The sequence below is a fragment of the Laccaria bicolor genome, genomic scaffold (assembly GCF_000143565.1).
Source record: "Laccaria bicolor S238N-H82 LACBIscaffold_24 genomic scaffold, whole genome shotgun sequence".
NCBI lineage: Eukaryota > Fungi > Basidiomycota > Agaricomycetes > Agaricales > Hydnangiaceae > Laccaria > Laccaria bicolor.
In genome coordinates this window covers 524,270-534,093 of record NW_001889895.1, presented here as the reverse complement: position 1 = coordinate 534,093, position 9,824 = coordinate 524,270, and the positions used below count along the sequence as shown (strand labels likewise).

Genomic DNA, 9,824 nt, shown 5'->3' with positions numbered 1-9,824 from the left:
TATATTGGATAAAAGTAGCTGTAGGTTACTGGCTGAGAGCCATCTTGCAAATCTATGGAATCCATCCCGAAAATTCATGAAATCCATCCACCATTCCAGGAATTCCATCTTCAATTCCTGTAGATTAAACCAGGAAGTGTACTTCTGGAGCCCAGAGCCCAGCCTATATCCTGTACCATCCAAGAGAGTGAAATATGGGGCATTTGGGAGGCACCAATGTGATTTGGGAGTGACCTGGAGGGTGGGGGAGAATGGGAAGGCAGTAAAAAATGCGAAATATGAGAGAGCATGGGGAGTATCATCACCTACCCATGTCTGGACACCTTAGAAAGTCAGGATAGGACCATAAAATGTTTTGGAAATGGGAGGAGAATGGGATGGCAGAGAAAAATGCGAAATAGGAGAGAGCATGAGAGGTATCATCACCTACCCATGTCTGGACACCTTAGAAAGTCAGAATAGAACACATTGAGCGCACTCTGATGGGCGCACTCTGACATTTGGTGCACATTCCCATTGGGCGCTCTCCAAATACATACTGAAAAACAACAAGTGCAGATGCACACTTGTTGCAGGTATATACTAACTTGGCACCCACTCACATTTGGCACACCTTCACATTGGGCTCATATTTCATTTGGTGCACATTCACATTGGGCACACTCTGACATTTCGTGTGCATTCACATTGGGCACACTCCGATATTTCATGTGTATTCACATTGGGCGCACTCTGACATTTCATGAAGAAAAATAATAGGCGCAAATACACACTTGGCGCCCACTCATGTTTGGTGGAAATCCACATGGCAAAATTGGTGCACAAAATAATGGGCACAGATACACATTGGAAAATAATGGGCGCAGATACACACTCGGTATTGACAGTTATGGTGCCCACCTGAAGCACCAATGGGCATGACAATCTGACACTGGCAGTGTCTTGGTGCCCACTCACATTTGTATTCACTACACAATGCTGTACACAGGCTATTTGTGACCCTGTCAACAGCACAAGGTACATACAGTGGCACTTGAAAGAATTGTGCCCCCTGTGGAGCGTACATCCCTCATGGAGCTCGAAATAATTGCACCCCCCACGGAATGCAAATAATTTCGCCCCTCGTGGAGCTCGAGATAATTGCACCCCCTGTAGAGCTCAGAATAATTGCGCCCCCATGCAGCGCAAAAGAATTGCGCCTCTCATGGAGCTTGAAATAATTGCACCTCTAGAGCAGAAAATAATTGCGCCCCATAGAGTGCAAAATAATTGCTCCCCCATAGAGCACAAGTAATTACGCCCTGGAGCGCAAAAGAATTGCGCCTTGTGCCCTCTGTAGAGCTCAAAATAATTGTGCTTCCCTGGAGCACAAAATAATTGCTAGAGCACAAAATAATTGCACCCCATAGAGTGCAAAATAATTGCTCCCCCATAGAGCACAAGTAATTGCGCCCTGGAGCGCAAAAGAATTGTGCCTCGTGCCCTCTGTAGAGCTCAAAATAATTGTGCTTCCCTGGAGCACAAAAGAATTGCTAGAGCACAAAATAATTGCACCACATAAAGTGCAAAATAATTGCTCCCCCATAGAGCACAAGTAATTGCGCCCTGGAGCGCAAAAGAATTGCGCCTCGTGCCCTCTGTAGAGCTCGAAATAATTGTGCTTCCCTGGAGCACAAAAGAATTGCGCCCGTTGTGGAGCTTGAAATATTTGCGCCTCTACAGCACAAAATAATTGCACCCCCCATAGAGTGCAAATAATTGTGCCCCTTGTGGAGCTCAAAATAATTGTGCCTGTAGAGCGCAAAATAATTGCACAGGTTAGGACTCACCAATGAGACCAATGGGTGTAGTGCATCAGTGCCATAAATCCCTGCCAAAGTGGGCCAGGCATTGACTACAATTGGGGGGGCACATATTTTTTGTGCAAAATAAATGCCATAGGAACATAGTGACTTGGCGCCCATTCACATACACATTCACATTGGGCACACTTGACATTTCATGCAAAAAGATAATGGGTGGAAATACAACTGGAGAATAACAGACACAGATGCATACTTAGTGCAGGTACAAGTGATTTGGCACCCACTCACATTTGGTGAACATTCACATTGGGTGCACTGACATTTTGTGTGCATTCACATTGAGCGCACTCTGACATCTGGTGCCCATTCACATTGGGCACACTCTGACAATTGGTGCCCATTCACATTGGGCGCACTTTTCATGCATTCACATTGGGTACACTCTGATGGGCGCACTCTGACATTTGGTGCCCATTCACATTCCAACATTTCATGCATTCACATTGGGTGCACTCTGATATTTCAGGCACATTCATGTTGGGTGCACTCTGATGGGCGTACTCTGACAGTTGGTTCACATTTACATTGGGTGCACTTTTCATGCATTCACATTGGGCACACTGACATTTCGTGCAGAAAAATAATCACTGACATTTTGTGCCCATTCACATTCCAACATTTCATACATTCACATTGGGCGCACTGATATTTCGTGCACATTCACATTGGGTGCACTCTGATGGGCACACTCTGGCATTTGGTTCACATTTACATTGGGCGCACTGACATTTGGTGCCCATTCACATTGGGCGCACTTTGATGGGCGCACTCTGACCTTTGGTGCACATTCACATTGGGCACAGCACACTCTGACATTGAAACAATGCTGGATACAGACTATTTGTGACCCTATCAACAGCACAAGGTACATACAGTAGTACTTGAAAGAATTGTGCGCCCTGTGGAGCACAAAATAATTGCACCCCCTGTGGAGTGCAAAAGAATTGCATCCCTTATGGAGCTCAAAATAATTGTCCCCCCCATGGAATGCAAATAATTTCGCCCCTCATGGAGCTTGGAGCTCGAGATAATTGCGCCCCCTGTAGCGCTCAGAATAATTGTGCCCCCATGGAGCACAAAAGAATTGCGCCTCTTGTGGAGCTTGAAATAATTGCACCTCTAGAGCACAAATAATTGCACCCCCATAGAGTGCAAATAATTGCGCCCCTTGCAGAGCTCAAAATAATTTCGCCTGTAGAGCGCAAAATAATAATGGCATTGGTGCAAAGTGTGGGTTATTTTCAATAGGAGCGCCCATTATTGGCAGGCGCCCACCTGTTCGGCCCAGCCATCACTATGGATGATTTGTTGAGATGTCGGCCGAGTCCGCTGGCCCCATATGGTATGAAGCATTGTCAAGTTCGGTTGGTCCATTTGGTAAGGGCTAGGGTCACTGTCATATGTGGGCCCTAACCCTTATATTTATTATAATTAATGGGGCACTTGCACGACCTGCCTACGTTACTACCGTCGTGGTCGTAGTCACTGCAGCACCACCGAAACCCACTTTGGGCACAAATGCTCCACCAACAAAACCCACAAATCCAACAAGTCGCACAAGCACAAATGCTGCACCAACAAAACCCGCACCCCCGACGAGCACAAACGCGGCACCACCGAAACCTGCGCCTCAGAGCACAAATGCAGCCACATCAACTCGGAAACCTGCACCTCCAAGCACAAATGCACCACCACCGAAACCCACTCCTCCGAAAACAAGCGCGGAACCGCCGAAGGCACCTCAAACGAGTACAAATCCAGCACCTAAAAATCCGACGAGCACAAATGAGGCGCCCCCCGAACCCACTGTGAGCACAGACACAGCACCTCCAAAACCCACCGCGAGCAGAAATGATGTTTCCCTTTTGTGGAACTGTGCCCCTCTAGGTTCGCAACTGTGTTCCTTCTCCGCACAGGTGATCTTCATTACTCGCGCTTGTTCTCATTGACGCATGTCTAACCATCAACTAGAACAAAATTGGCCTCCGGACTTACGATTTCATCATTGGCACTCCAGTATCTAACTGCTTCAATGGCACCTACCCCATCGACAGCGAGATAAGAGAGTCATTCTCGATATCCGACACATGGAGCACAGGTCTGAACGTCGGTATCCAGTTCGGGCCGCTGTCTGTGAGTTCACCTGACAGCTGGTCCAGCACGAAGAGTCGGACATCTTCACAGGGCATAACCATTCATGTGCCGCCAGGCCGTCAGGTTCGTAGGTTTCAGAGTACATCAGCAAAACCTGATTTTCACACGTAGACAGGTACAGTGTTTCTGCTGACATCATAGTTTCCCATAGTTACACGCCAAGCTTGGCTAGATGCTCTAGAGCGCCACAGCGCTGTGTGGGTGTAAGCTCATGCTATACAGCACTACAGAGACTTGTGCAGTTACTTTAGGGTGCTATAGAGGGGCCTCCGCTTTCTATCCAGCCCTGATACCCGTAGGTAAGTATACCCGCACGCCCACATGTCGCCCAGATCAGGCATCAGCGTTCGTCGGCGTTTGCCGATGCCTCATTTGGGTGTGACCAACAACCCACAAACCTGTTCTCAACCACCATCCACGACGCCCACCCACTGTCAACAATGACGACCACCCTCGCCGACCTCCTACAAGCACCTGGCATGGCCCATTGCCACGAACAATACCACAATGCCACGTCACCAGCACCCACTAGATCGACGTGACGATGAGGCGGCATTGAGTGGCCCTCACCGCCGGATCCTCCCCAGCCGCAGATGGGAACGATGCAGACATACTGGGGGCATTGGCGGACATCGGAACCCGGAAGTCGATGCATCGCGTCGACGCATTGCGGCTTGGAAGGGGTTCAGAAGGTCCTAGAGGAGCCTAAATAAAAGGTGTAAGTGCTTCTTCGTGCTTGGGGTTCTAAAATACCTAGACTAACCTTTGTACTTTTGTATTCTAAAAGTTCTTGGACACCACCAACGCCATCCGACACCAACCGTCATCCTACGTGAGTGCCCACCACCCATCCGCCTCTGTTTCTTATTAACAGCAGAACCAGGTTCCGCATCGCCGCTTTCGGCGACGTGGTAACCAAACAACGAACGATGACGTCCGTCATCGTCGTTGTTTGATTAATGAACACCACCATGCGACTCCCACCACAACACTGACGCGACCACGACACCAACAACGACAATGTGGCAACGCCACGTCACACCACACCCAACGACGCCGACAACGATAACCATGACGCAATGCCCAGAGCTGAGGACAACCCACGACCTCCCCGCCAGCACGACCGCTCATAAAACGAATCCTACGCGCCCCTTGGCTGCAGGTCGAGTCTCCACCACCATCGACGAACGGATACCAATCATGACAAAGACAAACGACGACAATCACAATGAGCGACGACAACGAGGCCACGCCAGCGCCTACCACCACACCAACACCTTCAGCCCATGGCAACGAATGCCCGCCAGCACCCACAGACGCCAAACACCCTATGGCTGCAGGTCGAGTCCCCACCACCATCCACGAATGGATACGGCGGCCCAGCAACCACGAGCGCCCACCCGCCATCTACAATCGTCTGTGAGCGCTCATCAGCACCATTGAGAAGCGGTGACGAGTGCCCATCACCACGTGAAGGAGTTGCCAGCGATGTGGCATCCATATGACGCAGACCATCGCTGTTGTTTTAGCTCAGATACAGTAAGTCCTGCCCAGCGTTCCTCCCCCCCCACTCTCTTCCTCCCTCCCTCCCTTCCTCCCTCCCTTATTCCCTCCCCCCTTCCTCACTCTCCTTCCCCCTTCCTCAATTCCTTCCCCTTTCCTCACTCCCCTCCTTCCTTCCTCCCGCCCTGCCCCCTCCTCACTTCCTCCCCCCTTCTGCCTCTAACCTTGCAAGGCTGCACGGCCATGTCAATTGACACGCGCACTGCCCTTGCAAGGTTTCTAGGTGACTATTGGGGCCACACCCCTGCACGAGTTTGTGCACCCCCGAATTTCTCAAAACCCATACCCGTACCCGTCAAAACCCGTACCCTTCGGTGCGGGTGTGGGTTTTTGTGGGTATGGGTATGGGTAACACTGGGAATACCCGGGGGTTACCTGTGATAAGCCCTAGTATATAGACAAAAGCAGACTTTACGGTTAAAGGTGAAGAGACTGCAATGACACGAGCTACGATAGAAACTGTAAGTATGGAAGTCGGTACGGTTGCGGGAAGTCACGTGCTGCACTCAACTCAAATGTTTCCAAGTCTAACAAGCCCACCCTAAACCAACATGTGACCTGTTCATATTTCGAAACTTGCAACTTTCCAAGCCTATGCTTCCTTTCCTTCCACCCTCATAAGCACACTAATGTCGCTACCACCACCTACAACCCGTCCTAATTCCCTCGATGAATGGTGCCCTCCCTTCCTTGACAACGATGTCCTCCATCCCTCAATGAACGTTGTCCTACCTCCCTCAACGAACGGTCCCCTCCCTCGACAAACGGTGTCCTCCCTCGATGAACGGTGTCCTCCCTCGACAAACGGTGTCCTCCCTTGATGACTGGTGTCCTCCCTCAACAAATGGTGTCCTCCCTCAACAAACAGTGTCCTCCCTCAACAAACGGTGTCCTCCCTCCCTTGACAAACAGTTTCCTCCCTCCCTTGACGACAGTGTCCTCCCTCCCTTGATGAACGGTGTCCTCCCTCCCCTGATGAATGGCATCCCCTCTCCCTCAACAAACTGTGTTCTCCTCCCACCCTGGAGGAACAGCATTCTCCCTCCCTTGACAAACAGCGTCCTCCCTCCCTTGACAGATGGCGGCCTCCCTCTCTTGATGGACGGTGTCTTGACGAATGGCCTCCTCCCTCAATGAACGATGACGAACAACCTCCTCCCTCGATCAACGGCCTCTTTCCTTCGATGAATGGTTTCCCCCCTCCCTCAACGAACAGCCTCCACCCTCCCTTGGTGTCTCAATGAACGGCCCTTGGCATCTCAATGAATGGTGTCCTCCCTCCCTTCCCTTAATGCCGTGCAGGTTGGGGTACCTGTGCACTTTTGTAAACCCTCTACCCGTACCCACAAAAACCTGCACCCATGGACACGGGTACAGGTTTTGACAGGTACGGGCACAGGTTACTCTGGAAAACCCCAGGGTAGCCTATGACATTCCCTATATAATGTAGAGTATTAGGATATGCAGTACTAGGGTTGTATAATGCAGTAGTGTAGATAATAAACTTATTTTTTCGTAACACCACTTTTGGGTAAAAACCATGCAATATGGTATTAAAATGAGTAGAACATATCCCCCCTCTCTAGCAATCTGCAGACCCCAGGGGTTGCTACTGAGGGCTGCAGATCTGCTCCGTAATTCTAGGGAGCACTATGTAGTGGCTCTGTGTTTCTATGGAGAGCTGCAGATCTGCTCTGTGATTCTAGGGAGTGCTATGTAGTGGCTGTGTGTTTCTATGTAGGGCTGCATAGAACGTGCAGGTGACTGTAAAGGTGATACCCCTTTCTATGGTGCTATGGCGCTGCACAGCCCTGCCACGTGCTGCCTAGCTCACCCAGGTTTTGCTGATGTAGTAAGCTCAAGACTTGCCGCTGACTTTCAAACTCGCTCATCAGGGGGCCTTCATTGCAACCGTTGAATACAATGTTACAAACGGGGACATGAAAGTCGGTCCAGCGTGAGCTTTTTTTTTTCGACTTTCTGATTGTAGGATTTACGTCCTCTTCGAAAGTGATGTTTCCCCAATATTTTCCAATCAGCCAACCGGAAATGTTATGGTCGCCGCGCCAGTAATTGAGTGTGATCAGGCATTCAACGCCAATATCAGCACGCCTTTTGCCAGCTCCAGTGCACTACGAAGACCATTGTTGAGTCTGGCATTGTACACGGTTGTGATCCTCGTCGGAATACTGGTGAGTGGGCATATTCAACGAATACGCTACTGTGTGTTCAATCTTACCATAGAATCTGACATAGGGCCAAGTTGGCGCTGAATGAAGTTCAGGCAGCTCGTTTTGTTATGAAATTGGATCATTAGAAATGGCCCTTGAGGCGGTCATTGGCTTGCTTTTGTCAATAAGCTATCTTATAATGGGTTTGACGAACTATTCATTCCATGGTGCAGTTACCGCATGCCGCTATACCCTTTACGTTACAAATGATACCCTATAATTGGCAATTCTGTATACATTATTGACCACAAATATTCAAATATGATGACGAATTGTGATATGATTATGGTTTCTGTTAGAAGAAATTCCATCCGTGGACCCCATCAACTTGAAGCGACTCGGAAGTGGGTGATTTTCGCATGCTTTCGAGGCCCCTTTCACGATGCCGTATTGTATAAAATTAAAACTTATACTAAAAGATGGCCTCAATGAGGGCTTAAAAATGTAACTTAAAACATTCCTAGTGCCATTGCTAGAATACTAAGCATGTCGATGTCAGGAAATTTACATCAACATGCAATGGACATGTGTTGGAGTGTTAAGTACTACTTATAACATTGACATTGAGGAAATATTTGGGTTATGGAGGCTGGAGAAACTGTAGATGGATTATAGGTAGATTGGTCAGTCTGCTTACAGGCGGATACTTACAGTCATCAACCGTTCAATGACACAAACATTTGTATTGGCTGAATAACATCCCTCACACAATGGCTTCTCAAAAACTGAATTGTGGAAAATCTGATGGACTATTTACACTACACAATCTAGGGCTTTAAAATGTTTTATCTTGCCTAGTTATTGAGAACTATGGTTTTTGGTTGAAACAGCCCCAACATGACTCAATGACACAGTCACAAGTTACTTGATTGGGATACAGCATCAAAATTTGGTTTGACTTACATCTGAGAGATATTCTCCTTGAGGGATTGATGTCAATACATATTGAGTTCTCGAGTCTTGAACAGAGGTCGTCCACCCATTTTTGGCTGCCAGCTGAGGTGAGACTGAGGAGAGTTTTTCATTTGACCAGTAGACCTGATTCGGATGTGTCACAAATGCTGTCACATTTGGCAACCCATCTCAATGTCGTTTCACACCTTTTGCTTGCTGACAGTCCCTACAAGCCCCTACAATCCTAGATAAATTTTGATTGACATTCCTTAAGCATTTTTTATTGGATAGTTGTTAAAATAAGTCTTACAAAGGTTGTTGCCAGAGCAGGGTAATGAAATTGTTCAGGCTCGATCAAAACTGATAAAGAGAATTTTCAAGGACTTGAAGGGACTTCATTGTTTCAAAAAAACCACACTCATGTTGATATAGTATTCCCTCACCTAGATATCAAATTTCTAAGAGATGCGAGCAAAAGTGGTGGGGCAGGACTGTTTTGTGTCATTGACCCAGCTGTGTCGTTGACTGGTTGATGACTGTAGTGCTTGGAAGTCCAGTCCCAAGACTGGAAAAAGACCGAGACTGAACTGAACCCAGACTGCCCAAGACCGGAAATTTTCAGGACCATCAAAGACTGCAACTGCGGTCTGGTCTTCGGTCTCTCACGATTTCGGAAATTTCAAGACCGATGAAAGACTGGTCTAACCGGTCTCAACCAGAACTTGTAACCAAACAGAACTTGTGACCAAACACAACCAGTCTCCTCCTCCCACCACCATCCAGCACCATCGTCACCAGCCTTCGTGACTGCTGCCTGTCGTCAACTGCCCACACCCACCTTGGCAGACACACACACCCACCAACCACGATGGCAACAACATACCTACCAGCTAAACGAGCACCTGCGGTGTCGATGACACATGGAGGAGATGACATGGCACCTCAGTAGTCCACTTCCAATGTGCCATGTCATCCAGACAGCAATGTGCAGGTAAGTACATCACATTGTAAGCCCCACCAGCCCCCTCTTTCTTATTTCTAATAGCCACAACCTGCACCCTGCCATGCGACTACGACACACACGACGTGACAGCCACCACACGACACCACGATCACC

General features: G+C 48.6%; 2 protein-coding genes across 2 annotated transcripts; both read left to right on the top strand.

Annotated features, from left to right (window-relative positions):
• Nucleotides 1-3,178: 3,178 nt before the first annotated feature.
• On the top strand, nt 3,179-4,561 carry LACBIDRAFT_329975 (uncharacterized protein; the record flags this gene model as incomplete). Its single annotated transcript, XM_001884192.1, has 8 exons — nt 3,179-3,207; nt 3,348-3,614; nt 3,646-3,673; nt 3,837-3,998; nt 4,025-4,082; nt 4,171-4,222; nt 4,281-4,314; nt 4,352-4,561. 8 exons carry the CDS (start codon nt 3,179-3,181, stop codon nt 4,559-4,561), a joined length of 840 nt encoding a protein of 279 aa, XP_001884227.1.
• Nucleotides 4,562-7,377: 2,816 nt separating this feature from the next.
• Nucleotides 7,378-7,838, top strand: LACBIDRAFT_303591 (uncharacterized protein; the record flags this gene model as incomplete). The annotated part of the gene is made up of 4 exons (XM_001884191.1): nt 7,378-7,434; nt 7,478-7,539; nt 7,594-7,774; nt 7,827-7,838. 4 exons carry the CDS (start codon nt 7,378-7,380, stop codon nt 7,836-7,838), a joined length of 312 nt encoding a protein of 103 aa, XP_001884226.1.
• Nucleotides 7,839-9,824: the final 1,986 nt, after the last annotated feature.